Source organism: Saccopteryx bilineata, chromosome X (assembly GCF_036850765.1).
Source record: "Saccopteryx bilineata isolate mSacBil1 chromosome X, mSacBil1_pri_phased_curated, whole genome shotgun sequence".
Lineage (NCBI taxonomy): Eukaryota > Metazoa > Chordata > Mammalia > Chiroptera > Emballonuridae > Saccopteryx > Saccopteryx bilineata.
Window position 1 is genome coordinate 38,395,718 of NC_089502.1, and position 20,975 is coordinate 38,416,692.

Here is a 20,975-nt window from a genome sequence, read left to right on the forward strand (position 1 = left end):
GCAGGAACTCAATAATCTATTTTACTTTAAATTAAATTCTATGAAAATCTGACTTTAGATGTCATGCATGTAAAACAGACCATTTACTTTTCAGATTTGAATCACATTCTCAGTCTGTCAGCTCCTTGGTTTAGAATGGTGGAGGAAAAAAATCATGAGTGTGTAAAGGGGGCACATGCTTACCTTTTGCAGCTGGCTTTGTGGTGTTGGAGCCAATGCCCCTCACCCAGCAAGCAGCAGCAAGAAGCAGTGTTTCAGTGAATGCTAACACAGGATTGCAATCCAGGATGTGCACTATGGGGCAACTGCAAATGCAGTGATGGAGATTCAGCTGGTTTGTACCCATTCGGGAGAACTGATACTTAATTGTTGAGTTCGGCAAACCAGTTGTTAAAATGGCACTTGTAATTAGGGTTCTCTCTAAGGTGGGTGCCTGGGCAGCCGCCCAATGTGGAAATCACAAATTTACAGTCCTTACTCTTTTTAAAAGTTCATCTGTGCAACAGCATATTCTAAGCATCCTTAGTAATGTTCATTTTGTCCATAGGTGAAAAAAATTGCAAGTGAGGATGCCCATCAAGAAGTAATACGGAAATATCTTAAATAACAGTTTTGTTTTTTGTCAGGTATTATTTAATATATTTTTCATTAATATCTTAAAACTTTCTTATAATCTAGTTTTGTATACCTCTTTTGTTGTTCTTGTTAAGTATTAAATGCATGAAATAATAAACTGCCTTTTGGTATATCATTTTTTATACTTAAAATGGTCATTAGGGCAGAGAACCAGTTGTTAAATTATTTTAATCCCACCATTTGCAGCAAATGTTATCCTAAAAATTAGCACAAACCCACAGTCCCAGAGCCCAAAGGGATTGGCCAAAGATGAACTCTAACTTTGCATCACCAATCAGAAGTATTATCACAAGTATTTTCAGGCAGCAAAAGGCAAGGAAGGAACTAGCTTTTGCCATGTTTTTCAGTGTTTACCCTGAGTGAGTTGCTTTGATAATATATTATCTTATTTAACTCTCACAACAGCTTTATGAGGTAGGAATTATTCTTTAGCACAAAGCCTGGTACACAGTGAGCAGTCACTAATGATAAATTCTATATACATTATTAATATTGATAGCCTTAACAATAATAAACTGAAATTCAGAGGTCTTGGCTTGAGTAATTTATCCGAAGTCACAGAGCTGATAAAGGCAGGATTTGAACCCAGGTCTTTCTTACCCAAAAGCCTGGGTTTTTTCTGTTATACTGTATTTGTTTGCAAGAAGAAAAAGATTGTGACATTAAAACAGTTTGGGATTTTCTAACTTGTTAGCAAGGCTGTCTCCATTGCTGGCTATTTGAGACCTTCAGGTATCTAAGAATATATTTGGTTTCCCTTTTTCTTCTCACTCAGGTTTCTAAACTGCTATGAAGCATGGCCCAACTGTACTACAAAAAGGTCACCTACTCACCATACAGAGACCGCATCCCCCTGCAAATTGTGAGGGCTGAGACAGAGCTCTCTGCAGAGGAGAAGGCATTCCTAAATGCTGTAGAGAAGGGGGATTATGCCACTGTGAAGCAGGCCCTCCAGGAGGCAGAGATCTACTACAATATCAACATCAACTGCATAGATCCTCTGGGCCGGAACGCTCTGCTAATTGCCATTGAAAATGAGAACCTGGAGATCATGGAGCTACTGCTGAACCACAGCGTGTATGTAGGTGATGCTTTGCTCTATGCCATCCGCAAAGAAGTGGTGGGTGCTGTGGAGCTTCTGCTCAGCTACCGGAAGCCCAGCGGAGAAAAGCAGGTAAGTGAAGTCCCTATGGGCTGGGAAATGGCCAGTGACAACACGACACCATGTTCAGAAGCCTTGAAACTAGGGAATGCCAGGTAGGCTAGAGTTGAGAAGCCCTATAATGGCAACCCTCTGCTTTCAGAAGTAACATCAGTGATCTCAGGTGGTATCTTAGAGGCACCTTGCATGACCCATGTTGAGTTTTAATTACTTGCCTTTCCTTATTAGTATTTTCCCTTATATATATTCAATACTTAACAATCCAAAAGAGTGCTCTCCATTTCCAAAATTTTCAGGCTCCCTCTACCCTCCCTATCCTCTGCTCTTTATCTTCATTTTCTTCCTCCACCCAAAGGTTGCATTCTAAAAAAGAAGAAACCATAGACCTGTGCTTTCCCCCTTTTACTAGCCTGTCTACTGAAGAAGGACAGGAAGCTTTTAAACAGGAGCATCATGATGTAAATACAGATAGATACAGAAACTGACGAATTTTTAGTACCTGTCACATGACTTCATTTCACCCTCAAATGTTCATGGTTTTGCCTCAGTGACTCCCCTACTTTCTGAGGCAGCTAGGTTTCATACTCCTTGAGTTTCTTTTTCTCTTTTGTTTCTATATCCAATTTCCATACCCTGTGGTTTCTTCTTTCACAATATCTATTACATACTTTCCTCTCTTTTGCCTACTTCCTCCACTCTGCCTCTGATTCTCATGATCTCTCTTCTAGATGAGTGGACCCTAGACAATCAGCATTACCATCACCAGGGTAACTAGCTAGATATACAAATTGAAATTCTCAGGCCCCACCACAGACTGAATCAGAAACTCTGGTTGTGGGGCACAGGAAACTGTGTCTTAACAAGCCTTCCTGGGAATTCTTATGCATACTCAAGTTTGGAAAACAATGTCATACACCAACATGAAAATACTCTAACTGGACTCTTTCCCTCTAGCTTCTTTCTTTCTCTTAAGATATTCTGAAAAATAATGCTGGCTTATTTTCTCCTAAATATTGCAACAATTTTATTATTCCTGTCTATCCTTTCAGCAACTACAATGTCTTCTATTCAGAAGAGAAACCAAATCATGAAGCCTAGCACTCAACATTCTTCATTACAGTAATTTCCAGTCCTGTCTCCCCTAGTCCCTTCTAAACCCCTCAAGTCAAACAATCCTCTTGATTGTATCTCTTCTTTTGGAGCATAGCATTGGACAAATAGTAGGGACACAGAAAATACAGAGTCATCAAATGTGGAACACCGCAACACATTAAAAAGTAGAAATCAAAACCAACATTTTAAAGTACTTAGGAAATATTGATAATGAACACACTGACCATCAAGTCTTATGGGATATGACCAAAGCTGGGTGTAAAAAGAATTTATCACTTTAGTACTTGCCTAGTTAAACAAAAAATAATGAAAATAAACTATGTGATAACTAAAAAACTAAGAATTATAATTGATAGAGCAGAAAGGAAGACACTAGATTAAAAATTCCTTAAGTAACAGGCCTGAATCTTCTTCTCCATCAGTATTTAACACAGTGCTGAAAGAGAAGGGAACTTGTCTTCTCTTTTCACTGCTGTATCCCAACACTGGGAAAGTGTCTTCAACATCATATGCTCTCAATAAATATTTATTCTACAAATGAATACTATGCAACCAGCACTGTGCTAAGCACCATACATGATTTGCCTGATTTAATCCTCCGAGTAACTCTATTAAGTAGACACTATTATTATCATCCCCACTCTACCAATTAGAAAAATCGAGCAACAAAATGACTAAGTCAGTTGTCCAAGATCACAATAAATGTCATAGCCAAGATTGAAACCCAAACAGCCTACATTCTAAACCCACCCTCTTAACCACTAGGTTGTACTGCTTCCCTAGCAGTCTGAGTAAGTCTTAGAATTTCTAGCACAGGCCATGGCCACTTGGCTCCGTGCTAAAGCATCGGCCCAGCGTATGGATGTCCCAGGTTCAATTCCCAGTGAGGGCACACAGGAGAAGTGACCATCTGCTTCTCCACCCCTCCCCTTTCCTCTCTCTCTCTCTCTCTCTCTCTCTCTCTCTCTTTCTCTCTCTCTCTCTCTTCTCCTCCCACAGCATATGGCTCAATTAGTTCCAGTGCATTGGCCCCAGGCACTGAGGATGTCTTCATGTAGCCTCCACCTCAGGCACTAAAAATAGCTCAGTTACGAGCATGGCCCAGATGGGCAGAGCATCGCCCCAAGATGGGGATTGTCAGGTGGATTCCAGTCAGGGCACAAGTGGGAATCTGTCTCTCTGTCTCCCTTCTTCTCACTTGGAAAAGAAGAAATTCCAGAGAAGGGGTAGGTCAGTATAGTATGGATGGATGAGATATCTGGAAAGGATTTGTCACATAGATTAATACCAATGCAGAGAGATATAAACATGTTCCCTACATAGTCCATACCCCTATCCACATCAAAATTGATTTGTTCTGTGCCCCATTTCCCCATAGCCTTGCTAAGTGTCTGAGTGACTTAAGGTGCCAGTCTGAACTAAGGCTAACCCAGCTACCCTGCAGCATGATGAGCTTGCCCACCTCTGAGATTAGGTATGTAGCTCTTCATTTGACACAGTCACTCACTACTACTATATACTATTGGCCAACCTTACTTGTGTAAATGTCTGGTTTCTATAACTACATTGGTGTGTTTTTTTTAATATGAGGCATAATGTAATGCCCAACTGTTTCCATGCTTCCCCTATCAGTACCTAAACCAGTGCCTAGGATATAATGGGTAATATACAGAGGTAGGCAAAAGTAAGTTAATAATAATAATAATAATAATAATAATAAATACAATAATAAACTCTGTGTTTCACATACTCACAACTGTAAGCCTAGTTTTACCTGCCCTCCCGTATAAATATTTATTGATTAACATGAAGGAATTAAGTGTATCTCCCAGAAAAGCACATGAATAACTGACTGAAAAAGGTAACACAGTCATTCATGTTCAATCCCATTTGGCTTCATAACTGTTTTGAAAGACAGGAGAGCACAGGGGCAGCTCCAAAGAGGGAGCTAGCAATACTAACCTTATCTAAATTGTAAAAGTAGGTCTGTCCTTATTTGAAGGCCCCACTCCCTCCATCTTTCCCTGGTGCTCTGGAAAACCCTGAGGAAGAAAGATACCAAGTGACTTACACTAAAAAGTCCAATTTAAGCTGACCAGGCAGTGGCACAGTGGATAGAGCATCAAACTGGGATGCGGAAGACTCAGGTTCGAGACTCTGAGGTCACCAGCTTGAGCACGGGTTCACCTGGTTTGAGCAAAGCTCACCAGCTTGAGCCCAAGGTCGCTGGTTCGAGCAAGGGATTACTCGGTCTGCTGCAGCTCCACGGTCAAGGAACATATGAGAAATCAATCAATGAACAACTAAGGAGCCGCAATGAAGAATTGATGTTTCTCATCTCTCTCCCTTCCTGCTGCCTGTCCCTATCTGTCCCTCTCTCTGACTCTCTCCGTCTCTGTTCCAAAAAAAAAAAAAAGTACAATTTAAGGCACGATCTTCCCTGAAAAGGGGCTATGTTTAATTCAAAGAAATGAACTACTAATGGTGGAATATCAGGTATATGGTACCTGGGTAAAGCTTTTTGGGACAAGCTGTATTTTACTAATTTTACCAAGACCCTTTCAGACACTGACAGTAGAAGACCTTGTTTGTCCATACTCAAGTATCACACCATATGTACAAACCCACAAAGCCAGCAGCTCCACCCTCAAGTCTCCTCAGCAACCTTCTCTTCCCTTTCTCTTCTCTCTCCCAACCCCCACTGCCAGCCTCTACTAAATTTCATGTTCTTTCATTGCTTTAACAATCACTGTCAGTAGCTATAACAACAGGCTGCCACAGTGCAGGACCTCTGCCTGTTTGGGAAATAGAAACAAGATTTATTTACCTGGGGGCAATCAAGGATGTGAGAAAACACAGCCATCCTGAAGGACGTTGGATCCAGATGGGTAGCTTACACTCAGCAAGGCATTCATTCCACAGACAGAATCCAAATACTTATCCTTTTGCATGGAGGCCTTCCCACACCTCTTTAAGAGATTGAGCACAGCTGACCTCCAACAATCTTGAGTAAACTAGTGCCCTATTTGGCTTTACTGGCCATATAGTTTGACCTCAAGCTAGCAGCAAAAACCCCTGAGTTAATCTTTACCCCAACCCATTGTCCTCTTCTCCCTCTTCTAGCCTACCAGCCTACCAAAATTGCTCTCAGATAAAGATTGGAGGCCAGTCTTAAATGGCTGACACTGACTTCAAGTATCAATACTCATATGAAGACATGCATTTTTAATAGGGTCCAAATCTTAAAGTCAAAATAGTGCTCTATCAGATAGAATTCCTTCCACTAGACAAGTAGAACACTCGTGTGTGTGTGTGTGTGTGTGTGTGTGTGTGTTATTCTGTGGTCTTCATACTGCCCCAAACATCTAACCCTCTTAGCAGTATCCACTCCCAAACCATTATGGCTTATTTCCTTATGGGCAAATTTTGGCAACTTGGAGAATTTCTGATTCCTTGTGTTAAACACTCTTAATTCTCAGAATTCAAATATTTTGGACTGAAGATGATTTAATACCAGCCTATTTCTTGTCCATTAAGTCTACTCCCTCTGTCTCACTATCTCTGGGGACCACTAGAGAATCATCGGCATCAGAGACAGCAAATCCAGCAACCATTCAGAAAGACCTGTACCTGTGTATGGTCACAACAAGCTCAAAAATCAATCATTGTGCATATGGAGAACTTGTCAAAATTTTTATTCCTGAGTGCCATTGCACACCAACAGAATCAGAATCTTGATGTTTGGGCCTTTATTCAGCACATTAATAAGCTTACCTCCACTCAATTCTAGATAAGAGGTTTGTATACCTCTTTGTATTTGTTTCATATATCTACCATAACAAACTACCACAAACTGGGTGGCTTAAAATAAAAGAAATCTATTATCTCACAGTTCAGAAGACCAGAAGTCCAAAATAAGGGTGCTGGCAAGGCTGGTTCCTTCTGAAGGCTCTAAAAGAGGATCTGTTCCATGCCTTGACTCTAGCCACATCCCTTCAATCTCTGTCTCTGTCATCAGAGTACTCCTCAGTGTCTTTTTATCCAAATATCCCTCCTCATTTCTCTTATACAAACACCAGCCAATTGATTTAAGGCCCACCCTAATCCAGGATGTCCTCACTTTAACTTCATTACATCTACAAAGACCCTTTTTCCAAATACGGTCATATCCACAGGTACTAGGGTTTAAAACTTGAATATATATTTTGAAGGGACACAATTCAACTCACTATACTCTTTATGAGAAATGCGAGTCTAAAAAAGTGGTTTTCAAACTTTCCCAGAGCTTTTCATAAAATGAAACCCTGCCTAGATAAAAAACAAACAGATCCAACTAAAACTGCCCTAGTTTAAGTGCAGATTGGGGCCCAAAGCCCCACTTGTTCTCACACACACACACACACACACACACACACTCCCATACCTGCTTGTTCCCTGAGGAGCAAGCATAGCTGCAAAATTACCCATCTAAAAGATACAATGACAGGCTCTAATTTAGAGTTTCAAGTACCAGCCAACTTGTAGCTAACAAGGTGAACTTGGGCAACTCAAGTTCTTTTACACATGTCCAAGTATAGAATCACCTTTAATCTCAATTTCCTCATCTGTAAAATGAAGCTAACAATACTTGCCCCTACATAATCTAGGGGGCTGTTGTAAGGAAGAAATAAAATTACAATATGTTAAATCTTTTTTTAAAAAATGTAAATGCTAGACACAGGTCAATAACTATTATTTTCAGCTTCATTCTGTCAGTTTGACTTAGCCTGTCATATTGTGTAGAGAGACCAGCTAGCAAGTGGCACTCATCACAAGGCACCACCAGTACAGTGAGATGCAGAGGCTGATAAGTGAGCTGGCCCATTTCACAGATGACCTCCTTCTGCCTGGCTTTGATGGCAGTGGTCTTCCTTTTGTGGCCAGGCAAGCTACGTGACCTTCAAGCCATCCCTTCTGTTCACTGGAGTCTAAGGATTTGAACAACAGGGAGGTAGAACTTCTGACTGCATCAACAGCCCACCCAAGTAATTTTCTTTCTTGGTCAATTGTGTCAATGCAAGCAGGAGGAAAGAGGCTAAGCCAAACTTCTCCCCACGACCCACTCCTCTGAGCTCTGCCATAATTACTCATCTGTCTGTAGCAGATGGCTCCAAATTAAAATCAGTCTCACAGATGAGCTAGCAAGATTAAGCCTCAGCAACACTGGTGTTTGTGTTGAGACTGTAGAAAATCAACAAGACATTCTATTTAGTACTTCTTCTGTCTGATCCTTGTTCTCAGAGAGAAATTGCACAGTGTGGAGGGCCTGGGCAAAGGTGAGTGAAACACAGAGCAAAAATTAAAGGAAAGAATTGTAAAAGTCATCCTGCTATTACAGGCAGCCTGAAGTGTTAGAAAAAACATAGACTTTGGAGTCATTCACTAACGAGATGTGTTTCCCTTGACTCTGGACCAGTCAATCTCTTGAAACCTCAGTTTCTTCATCTGTATTTGGGAATGACAATGGAGTATATATCCTATTTATAGTGATAATTAAATGGAAGAATGCATGTATATTATTTAGAACAGTGCTTGACATATGAATATTCAATAAATGATAGCTAGTACTAATTACTGTTTGTTTGTTTGTTTGTTTATTTGTTTGACAGAGACAGAGTCAGAGAGAGAGAGAGAGATAGGAACACACAGACAGGAAGGAAGAGAGATGAGAAGCATCAGTTCTTTGTTGTGGCACCGTAGTTGTTCATTGATTGCTTTCTCATATGTGCCTTGACTGGGGTGCTACAGCAGAGTGAGTGACCCTTTGCTCAGGCTAGGCCCTTGCGTTCAAGCTGGTGAACCTGTGCTCAAACCAGATGAGCCCATGCTCAAGCCAGCAACTTCGGGGTTTCGAACCTGGATCCTCCATGTCCCAATCCGATGCTCTCTCGGATGCACCACCACCCGGTCAAGCAAGTACTAACTTGTCTTACTCCTATTCATTGAAGCCATGATGATATGACCTTCTGGCTAACTTCAATTATTTTTTAAAGTATTAAACACCTATTGGCATGTAGTAGCTAAGAGTTCAGAGTGCATGATCTTGAGAATGTTGTTTACCCTGATTGAGCATCAGTTTACTCATCTTTATAATGGGGTTAATGATATTACCTACATAATAGGTTGTTGCAAGATTTAAATAAAAATTATTATTTAACAGGTGGCACAATTTGTGTCACATAAAATTCCATATATGATACTCATCACTATCATTAATATAAACTATTAATATTATTAACTCTTTTTTACCTGAATTTCCCAATATAACAGTAGGTATTTATGCCTATAATAATCTGAGCAACAGATTATTAATTCTATGATTTTCATTCCACAGTCAATAGTGTAGGCCAAAAATAAATGGATTGTGTCAATTAAGCCAAGAAACTAAATCAGCTACCTTATTGGAAGAAAAGTTCAGAGTGACTGCATGGCATTATATTGGCTAAACTGATGAAGTGCATTACCTCCTCTCATGTTTCTGTGCTGATCTTCAGTAAGCATGGCCTACTTCACTCACAGATCAGGACTGTAGAGTTCAGAGATCATTAGGTCTGAATTAACATGTCCAAAGTCACTCAGCTGAGCCTGTACTAGTACAAAATACTTACTGTCTTTGAAGCCATTCTCTCTACTACCCGCTGCCTCTAAAGAATCATTAGAAGTGGTAACATTTACAACAAAACTGAAAATAAAGCAGTTACAAATAGTGTCTACCCAGAATAACTCATTGAGGACAGAGTTCCAGCAAATGATTAAGTCTCTTCAGTTCTCTTTAATTTTCTAAGAATTTTTGACTACTAATCATATGCTTCACAATAAATTTCAAAGATATAGTTAGTGCCCTCAAGAAATTTATAGTCATGTGGTAATAACAGACATGTGCATACTGTCCAACCAGTCCACTCTTCTTAAGAGTCATGGACTTCTGTATTCCAAGGGACACAAAAGATTGAAGACAGTGATGTTTGCCTTTCAGAAAAATATGGACTTAAGTATACTAAGGGAGTGGGCTACCTAAAAATTCACAAGGAAGAAACCATGAAATAATCTCAAAACTGAGTCACTAAATTGAAACACATGAGATTTTCTTTAGCTATAACCCTCCCAACTTCCCTTCAGAGCTACCACCAAAACAGGGCTTTCTGTAGCCTCATACTCATGGCTGTATATAACTCTAACCCTCATACACATGTCCATCTAAGGAGTTACGTCTTCTACTCTGTCCTACTTCACCTCACAGTTAACAGTTGTCTAGGGCAACTGTTTTCTGTTTCCTTTTCACCCAAAACCCCTTGCTGTTTTGTTTATTTCCAGCTTATGCCTCTTCAAACGAATCCAATTCAAGTATAAAATATCAATGCAACACTCAGAACTGTCTTCCCATCTGCCCTCCCAATGCACTAAACACTACCTTGTACTATTTTTTTTCATATGCCAAGAAAAAACATGGAAAAGAACTAGAACAGTACAGAAAACATTTGCTACATTGTCCAAAATGTTTGATGTGGACAGTATAGGACGTCACTCTGGATACAAGTAGACAGAGTAGTTTCAAGAAAAGAACATTTCAGATACAAGATAAGCTTTGCCATGGCTTGATAGTGTCATCCCAATATGCTAAGGTTGTGATTCAATCCCCAGTCAGGGCATATACAAGAATAAACCAATGAATATATAAGTAAGTAAAAGAACAAATTCATATCTCTCTCAGTCTCTCTCTCTCACTCTCCTTCCTCTCTCTCTCTAAAGATCAATGAAAAACTAAAAGTTAAAAAGAAATAGGCTTTAAGTTAGAAAGGAAGAAAAAAGGGGTTGGCACACTGATCAGAAAGAAATAAATGGACAATGACGTCACTAGTGGGAATGATGGTGGCTGATTCACAGAGGGTCTTGGAGTTATGGGTTGGTGATAAAAACAATGTTTTGGACTCATGTTTCCTTCATGAGATTAACCTTATAAAGGAATGCCGAAGATATTTCACTCAGAGTCAGGATATTGGATCAGGTGGGCCCTGAGTCTTATCATTGCTGGGTTCCTGTGCTTATCTACCTCCTTTTATTTTTTTCTCTGATCCCAGTTGGAGTAAAAGAAAATGAGACTATGGACATTAATTGAGCCATTTCTTAGTTGGGACCTTGGTGAACAGTCACCATCATCCAAGCTGGTTGTTACTGATCCTTTGAATGGCAGTTGGAGCTGAGAGGGCTAGAGTTGGATGAAAGAAAGAAGCTGGAGTCACTTATCAACCATGGGCCTGGTTAGACAGCAAATTTTGTGAGGAATTGGCCGTATTAATATTTGACTTTCCTCTTTCATCTATATATTTCCCCAAATGACAGTCTCTCCCTCCTCTCCTCCAATCCCTCCCCATACACACAGGCCTAATGTCTGTGTCACATTTTAATCTCATTGGTTGATGACTCTTTTGGCTTCCATATCATGCTTATCAGCTTCTTCTTCTCTTCCTGACCACTACCTCTTAGCCTCTTTCTCAAATTCGTTGATGTTAGTGCTACCTAGAATTCTGTCACTTCTCCCATTGTAGCCCACTATCTATCACAAGCCTCATAATCTGTTTTCCAATTTCAGCTAGATCCCCCATCTAGATGTACCCCAAACATTTTAAATGCACCATGTTTAATAATAAAAATAACAAACACTAATTTAGTACTTACTATGTACTAAGCAAAAATTTAACTACATAACATAAATTAACTTACTTGATATTTACAACCATCCTGTGATACAAGATACTATTATCTATTTTTACAAATGGGGATATCAAGAGGTTAAATAAGGAATAGAGTTTAAATAACTTTCCCAAGCTAGTAACTGGACAAACTAAGATTCAAACATAGGCAGGTCTGGCAGTAGAGTCTCTTTTCTTAATCTTGGTACCAGCCTCATTTTTACCTCCAAAGATACTTCCTCATCCAGTGTATGCTCCCAAGCTATGACACCTGTCTCCTTCTAGTTATCCTTTCAGTTATCTAGATATGAAACCTTGCAGTTGTCCTCATTATTGCCCTCTCTTTCAGTTACCATACCCAGTTGGTTACCAAGTCCCTTTGAATAACTTAATTGAGATGAGGAGGCAAACATATACAAAATTAACTAAAGTATAAATACTGTTAGAGATAAGACTGTCCTACATTTGACCATGTCACTCAAATGACTACAGCTGTTCCTTATTTCTTATGGAATAAAGTTCAAAATTCAGGCACAGATTCCTTCCATGTGGCATCAACCTGGGGAAAAGCAACTGCCCTACCCTTGAGAATCTCTCTTGCCCCACCTTATAGAGATGGGGACTTGTTGAGAACTAATAAGTTTTGGCCAGGAAGCAGGGGACTGAAAAAACTTAGGGGTGACAGTGATTCATTCATTGGGCATTGAGGCCAGAGCTTCTCCACCCATTGTTCAAAGAATATGACTGGTGCTTCTGTCTCGTGGAAGATTCAGTACAAACTGTCCTGACTATGGACAGACCAATGTCTGGGTTTCAGAGGCCACACCCACCAGATTCCTACTGGCCTCATCCTACTGAGATATGTTTAAAAAATTCAAAACAAATCTAAACTTGGAGCCCTGGATTGGGAATACAACTGCCATCTTTCCTGATGCCTGATTAGTTTCAAGCAACCAGCAGACAGAGGCAGAAGGAGCTACCTTGAGTCTTTTGCTGACTTATACTTAGAATCATGGCAAGTAAAAGTCAGCCTAGGTATGCATCTTGTTCCATCTATGTGCACCTAAGGCCAGCAGAAATAGCCACAAACTCTGGATCGCTTATAGCTCAAAAAAATTAGCTGAGGGCCACTCACAGGCAGTGTCTTACACTGGTGTGCACCAGATTCTTTCCTAACAGGCCCAGAACAAATATATTCAGTGGCCAGCTTCAGAGAACATCAGATAAAGACCTAACAAGCATTACTAGTAGCATATCCAAAGGGCAAACTCAGCAGCCACCAAACCCAGCTAAGGCAAATTCTGCTATATGTGGTCAACACCTGTACAGCAGCTCACATGCATTAGACAAGGTAGAGCCTCACAGTCAGCCAGCTCAAATCCAGAATACCCTACTTCACTGGGCTAAGTCACAGAGGCAGAAGTGGATTAAGGTCGGTTGAGACCCCGGGCACAGAAAAAAATATTAGGCCCCTTACATTAGAAAAATGTGTAAAGTTGGGGTTTTGTGGGGCCCTTCTGAAGTCGGGGTCCAGGGCATGGGCCCAGTGCACCCACTGTTAAATCCTCCTCTGCCCACAGGGGGAATGGAAAGAAGCACAGAGCTCAAGTATTCAAAGTGTGAGTTCCTTGGAGCCTATTGGTGAGACCAAATGGGGGCTGAGCCAACATCCAGGGTAAGGGTCATAGTCAGCCACAGGAAAGACCTCAATCTTCCTCCATGAGACCAGTGGCTCCTCAGCTAAAATAATTTCTGCAGAGAGGACAGTTGACCCCATCCAATCTGAACCTGCTGCTTACCTCTTTGGGATAAAATACAGTTGGAGTATCCAGTAAGAGCTGAGTGATGATGCCTTAAAGTAGGGACTACTTTTTCCATTCCGAGCTTCTGATTAAGATCATCCAATAGGAGGTCCCATTAACATTGTTTCTGTGACCTCAGTTGTCCTACCCCACCAAGCTTACAACCTGTATAGGGTTTGTTGGAGTGAGGTCACTCTGAGCCCACTCTACAGTATTTCTACAGAAGACTGTATAGGAAGACCAAGCAGTTACAAGAAAATATGGAGAAGCTGAAAATTGGAGGCAAATATTAAGGACCATAGGCTTATTTACAAAGCTACTGTCAGCTCTAAGCAGTAGGGAGTCAATCCTAATACACAAGTTGGTCCCCACACATACCCAGGCACAGAAAATGCAGACACAAACAGTGAACAGAATAGTATCTACAGCCAGGTAGTCCATGGTGGGTTACAAACAACATCTGACATCAACATGTAACTGAACCCCACCCAAGGGGACCCAGAACCAATAAAACCAGTGGTGCATTGCAGGCTACACCAACACTAGATTCAACTAGTCACACAAGTGGCACACCCAAAGGAGGAGTCCAGCAGGCACCCAATCCTACTGAGAATAACTATGCCCCATAGGAAAGATACTGCAAAACATCTAATACACATGATCAAAGTGGACCCTTAGAGCCAGTCAGCCTGAAGAGTTAACTCCACCCACACAAGGGCCAACAGCATCCAAGATTTACAAACAAATGGAGAGTAAATATAAACTCTCAAGAAACAGTCTTAGAGCAAAGAGCATAGGTGGCCTGGAGGTCAGTACCACTGAGCCTACCTTCTTCATAAAGACATCACAACAAATTTGGGAGTCAGAGCAGTGCTATCTAATATACACACAAAATGGGAAAACAAAGAAATATGCTCCAAATGAATCAACAAGAGAAACCCCCAGAAAAATAATTAAATGAAATGAAAGCAATCAAACTACCAGATACAGAGTATAAAATAATGGTTATTTGGATGCTCAAGGATCTTAGAGTAAGAATGTATGACCACAATGAAAACTTAAACAAAAAAATAGTAAGCATTAAACAGGACATTGAAACCATAAAAATATCAAAACAGAAATAGTGAATACAATATCTGAAATGAAGACTGCACTAGAAGGAATCAACAGCAGGTTGGATGACGTGAAGAATCAAATCAGCAATTTAGAGGACAAGACAAACATAACCACAGAAGTAGAGCAACAAAAAGAAAAGAGGCTCAAAAGGCTGTGGAAACTCTAAGAGACCTTTGCAACAACATGAAGCAAAACAATATCTGCATCATAGGTGTCCCTGAAGGAGAAGAGAATGAACAATAAAGAATTTCTTTGAAGGCCTCATAAATGAAATCTTTTCTAACCTGATGAAGAAAAAAATCACACAAGTTCAAGAAGCGTAGAGAGTCTTATTCAAGATGTACCCAAAAAGTCCCACACCAAGATACATTATAATTACAATGCCAAAAGTAAGAGACAAAAAAAGAATCCTAAAAGCTACAAGAGAAAAGCAATTAATTATCTACAAAAGAGCCCCCATAAGGCTGTCATCTGATCTTAACAGAAACACTTCAGGCCAGAAGGGATTGGCAAAAAATATTCAAAGTGATACAAAACAAAAACCTACCACCAAGACTGCTGTATTCAGCAACACTATCATTTAAAATTGAAGGAGAAATTAAAAAATTCCTGGACAAAAAAAAAGAAAAGAAAAGAAAAAAGAAAAGCTCAAGGAGTTTATTACGAACAAATCAGTATTGCAAGGTATGTTAAAGGGTGTGCTATAAGAAAAGGAAGGAAAAAAGAAATTGAGAGAAAGAGGATTATAAGATTAGAGAATAAAATGGCAATAAATGAGTGCATATGAATAATAACCTTAAACGTACATGGATTAAATGCTTCAATCAAAATACATAAGGGAGCTGCATGGATAAGAAAACATGATTCAAATATATGCAGACTATGAGAGACACACCTCAGAACAAAAGATACACATAGACTAAAAGTAAAGGGATGGAAGAAATATTCCATGCAAATGGAAATAAAATTTTAAAAAAGCTGGGGTAGCAATACTTATCACTGACAGAATAGTCTTTAATGCAAAGGCTATAGTAAGGGATAAAGAAGGTCTCTACATAATGATAAAGGAAGCAAGCCAACAAGAGGATAAAACCATTGCAAATATTTATGTACCTAATATAGTGGAACCTAAATATATTAATCAGATTTAAATGGGCATAAAGGGAGAGATTGACAGTAATACAGTAATAGCAAGGAATTTAAACACCCTACAGATATCAATGGATAGATCCTCCAGAGAGAAAATCAACGAAGATATAATGGTCTTAAATGATACACTAGATCAACAAGATTTCATTGATATCTTCAGAAATTTCTTCTCAGAGAAGCACAATATACATTCCTTTCAAGCACACGTGGTATATTCTCTGGAATAGACCAAATGTTAGGTCACCAAACAAGTCTCAATAAATTTAAGATTGAAATCATATCAAGAACCTTCTCTGACCACAATGACATGAAACTAGAAATCAATTACAACAGAAACATTGAAAAATATTCAAACTCTTTGGAGAATAAATAGCATGTTATTAAATAATAAATGGGTTAACAATGAAATCAAGGAAGAAATAAAAAATTTCTTTGAAACAAATGAAAATGAAAAAAAAAAGAAACAAATGAAAATGAACATACATCAACACAAAATCTATGAGACACTGTGAAAGGAGTCCTGGGAGGGAAGTTCATAGCATTACAGGCATACCTCAAAAAGCAAGAAAATAATTCAAACAAGCAATCTAACCCTGCACCTAAAAAGAAAACTAGAAAAAGAACAACAAACCCAGAGGAAGTAGAAGGAAGGAAATAATAAACATCAGAATGGAAACAAATGACATAGAAGTTAAAAAAAATACAAAAGATCAAACCAAGAAGTGGTTCTTTGAAAAGATGGATAAGATTGATAAACCTTTAACCAGACTCATCAGGAAAAAAAGAGAGAACCCCCCCCAAAAAAAAATGCAATTAGAAATGAAAGAGGAAAAGTAACGACTAACATCACAGAAATACAAAGAATTCTAAGAAAATGCTATGAAGAACTACATGGCAAAAAAAAAAAAAAAAAAAAGAAAAAAAAATTGGATAGCCTGAGAGAAATGAGTAAATTCCTAGAAATATACAATCTTTCAAAATTGAACCTGGAAGAATCAGAAAACCTGAGCAAACTGATTACAACAAAAGAAGTGGAAACAGTTATCAAAAACTCCCAGCAAACAAAGTCCTGGACCAGATAGATTAACAGACAAATTTTACCAAACACTCTAAGAAGAACTAACACCTGTCCTTCTCAAGCTATTGTAAAACAATCAAGAGGAGGGAAGATTTCCAAGCTCATTTTATCAGGCATACATTATTCTAATTCTAAAACCAATTAAAGTCACTACAAAGAAAGAAAACTATAAATAGGTATCCCTGATGAACATAGATGCTAAAATTCTCAACCAAATATTAGCAAGCCAGATTCAATAATACATTAAATAGATCATACACCATAATCAAATAGAATTTGTTCTGAGGCAAGGCTAGTACAATATTTGCAAATCAATAAATGTGATTCATCACATAAACAAGAAGGATAAAAATTACATGATCATATCAATAGATGTAGAAAAAGCATTTGATAAATTCTAGCACATATTTATGATCAAAACTCTCAGCAAAGTGGGAATACAGAGAACATACTTCAACATAACAAAGGCCATATATGACAAACTGACAACAAATATTACACTAAATGGGCAAAATTTAAAAGCAATCCTTTCAAGAACAGGACAAGTCAGAGATGTCCTTTTTCACCATTCTTATTCAAAATGCTTTTGGAAGTGCAAGCCACAGCAATTAGACAAGAAGAAAAAATAAAAGGCATCCAAATTAGATAAAAAAGTAACACTCTCACAATTTGCTGATGACATGACACAGGGAATCCTCAGGTTATGGCAGTCTCAACATACAATGTTTTGAGTTGACAATGCTCACACCCATAAAATCTTTTAAAAAAATTAAGGTGTGATTGTTTCAGCTTATGCCATTAGCATTGTAATTCTGCATTACATGGGCAAACTAGTTTGGTTGTGTGTGGTGGAAGAATATGCAGTATTTTTTGTGTGTGGCCTAGTTATGGTATTATGTTCTAGATTATGAATTTACAACTGTGTCAGAATATGTAAGTGATTTAGGTTAGAAGTGTTTTGCTTTATACTAAAATTTGTGTTAGGTCACTGTTGTAGGAACGGTACTGTGTTGTAACCCGAGGACACCTGTACTGTACTTAGAAAACTCTACTATCTGCCAAAAAACTACTAAGCCTAATAAATGAATTTGGCAAAGTTGCAGAATATAAAATTAATATTCAGATATCAGTGTCATTTGTATACACCAATAATGAACTGTCAGAAAGAGAAAAATTAAGGAAACAATACCATTTACTATTGCAACAAAAATAAATAAATAGCCTAGGAATAAATTTAACCAAGGAGGTTAAAGACTTGTACTTGGAAATCATAAGACATTGAAAAAAGAAATCAAGGAAGATAAAAACAAGTAGAAGCATATACTGTGTTCATGGATAGGAAGAATTAGCATCATTAAAATGTCCATACTACCCAAAGCAATCTATAGAGTCAATGCAACCTCTATTAAAATACCAATGGCAAACTTCACAGAGCTAGAACAAATATTCCAAAAATTTATATGGAACTGAAAAAGAACCCAAATAGCTTCAGCACTCTTGAAAATGAAGAATAAAGTGGACAATATCACACTTCCTGATATCAGGATATACTACAAGGCCATTGTACTCAAAACAGCCTGGTAGTGGCATAAGAACAGGCATACAGATCAGTGGAACAGAACAGAGAACCCAGAAATAAATCCATGCCTTTATAGTCAATTAGTATTTGACCAATGAGGCAAGTATATACAATGGAGTAAAGACAGTTTCTTTAATAAATGGTGTTGGGAAAATTGGACAGGTGCATGTAAGAAAACAAAAAAAATAATGAAATGAGACCACCAACTTACACCATTCACAAAAATAAACTCATAAAGGATAAAAGACAAATATAAGTTATTAAGCCATAAAAGTCCTAGAAGAAAACATAGTCAGTATACTCTCAGACATCTCTCATAGCAATTTTGTTGATATATCTCCTTAGGCAAGGGAAATAAAGGAAAAGGTAAAGAAATAGGACTACAACAAACTAGAAAGATTTTCACAGCAAAAGAAATTATTAACAAAAAAATTTGTTAAAAACCTATGGTATAGGAGAACATATTTGCCAATATATCTGATAAGGGGTTAATAATCAAAATTTATAAAGAACTTATAAATTTTAATACTAGGAAGGTAACAGTCCAATTTAAAAAATGGGCAAATGGCCTGACCTATGGTGGCTCAGTGGATAAAGCATCAACCTGGAACACTGAGGTCACCACTTCAAAACCCTGGGCTTGTCTGGTCAAGGCAAATATGGGAGTTGATGCTTCCCGCTCCTCCCCCCCTTCTCTCTTCTCTCTAAAAAGAATAAAAATCTTTTTCTTTTTTTTAAAATTTTTTTTCGAAGTTAGAAGTGGGGAGGCTTTCAAACACTCTCACATGCACCCGACTGAGATCCACCCGGCATGCCCACCAGGGGGAAATGCTCTGCCCATCTGGGGCATTGCTCCATGTGGCCCGAGCCATTCTAGTGCCTGAGGCGGAGGTCATGGAGCCGTTCTCAGCATCCAGGCCAACTTTGCTCCAATGGAGCCTTGGCTGTGGAAGGAGAAGAGAGAGATAGAGAAGAAGGAGAGGGGGAAGGGTGGAGAAGCAGGTGAGTGCTTCTCTTGTGTGCCCTGACCAGGATTTCCCCATACTGGGCTGACACTTGACCACTGAGCCCACTGGCCAGAATCAATAAAAACTTTTTTAAAAATTTAAAAAGCAATGAGCAAATGGACTGACCAGTGGTGGCACAACATATAGAACATCAACCTGAGACAGTGAGGACCCAAGTTTAAAACCCTGGAGTCTCTGGCTTGAGTACAGGCTCATCCGCTTGAGTGCGGGGCACTAGCTTGAGCATGGGATCATGAGATCTCATGGTCACTGGCTTGAGGCCATGGTCACTAGCTTGAGCAAAGGTCACTAGCTTGGCAGGAGCCCGACAATCAGGGTTTATATGAGGAGCAGTCAATAAGCAACTAAAGTGACACAACTACAATTTGATGTTTCTCATCTCTCTCCCTTCCTGTCTCTCTTCTTTCTCACACACACACTTAAAAAAGGGGGGAGGGAGAAATAGCCTGTCTAGAGATACTTCTCCAAGAGGACACATAGATGACCAATAGGCTTATGAAAAAATGCTCAATGTCACTAATCATCAAATAAATGCAAATTAAAACCACAATTACACATCGTCTCACGCCTGCCAGAATGGCTTTCATTAACAAATCAACAAACAAGAATTGGTGTCAAGGGTGTGGAGAAGAGAAAAATCGCTTTCATTGCTGATGGTAAGGCTGACTCACGCAGCCACTATAGAAAACAGTATGGCATTTCCTCAAAAAATTAAAGATAGAAATGCCTTATAATCCAGCTATTTCATGTTTAGAAATTTATTCTAAGAATCCCAAAACATTAATTCTAAAGAAGATATGCACCCCCATGTTCATTGCATTATTGTTGGCAATAGCCAAGATCTGAAAACAGCCTTAGTGTCCATCAGTGAACAAGTGGATAAAAGAGCTGTGGTATATTTACAAAATGGAATACTACACTGTCATGAAAAGGAAAGAAATCTTACTTTTTGTGATGGCATGTGTGTATCTGGATATTATACTAAGCGAAATAAACCAGGGAGAGAAGGACAAATACCATATGATCTCACTTATATATGGAAATTAATGAACACAATGAACTGAGGAACAAAATAGAAACAAAGGCAGGGTTACAGGGAACAAATGGACAGCTTGTCAAAGGGAAAGGGGAAGAGGGGAAGGGATAAAAGAAGGTGAAGGGATTAGCCAAAATCATATATACATAACAGATATATACAGAAAACAGGGTAGCGATAGCCAAAGGGAAAGGGAAAATTGAGGAGGGGGAGAGGGGCTAACGGGGGGTTTTCAGATGGAAAGAGACTTTGCTTGGGACATAGGGGCATGATGCAATTGCGTGGGATACTTGAAACAATGTCAGCACAATAAATTATTTTTTTTAATTTTTAAATTCTATTTAGAAAATTAACTTTGACAGGGTGACATTGATCATCAAGAGTACATAAGTTTCTGGTGAACATTTCTACAGCATTTAAACTGTTGATTATGTTGTATATCCATCACCCAAAGTCAAATCATTTTCCATTATCTTATATTTGCTCCTCTTTACACCCTTCCTCCCACCGCTTTCCCTCTGACCATTCACTCAAGTCCTCTTCTCCC

The 20,975-nt window shown here is 38.9% G+C and overlaps 1 protein-coding gene across 1 annotated transcript in view; it reads left to right on the forward strand.

Annotated features, from left to right (window-relative positions):
* TRPC5 (transient receptor potential cation channel subfamily C member 5) overlaps nt 1–20,975 on the forward strand; it is a 356,447-nt gene that overhangs the window by 171,063 nt on the left and 164,409 nt on the right. The window contains exon 2 of the mRNA XM_066249196.1: nt 1,412–1,810. Within this exon, the coding sequence (XP_066105293.1) occupies nt 1,433–1,810 (378 nt within the window). The 5' untranslated portion in view covers nt 1,412–1,432. The remainder of the gene's footprint in view (nt 1–1,411; nt 1,811–20,975) is intronic.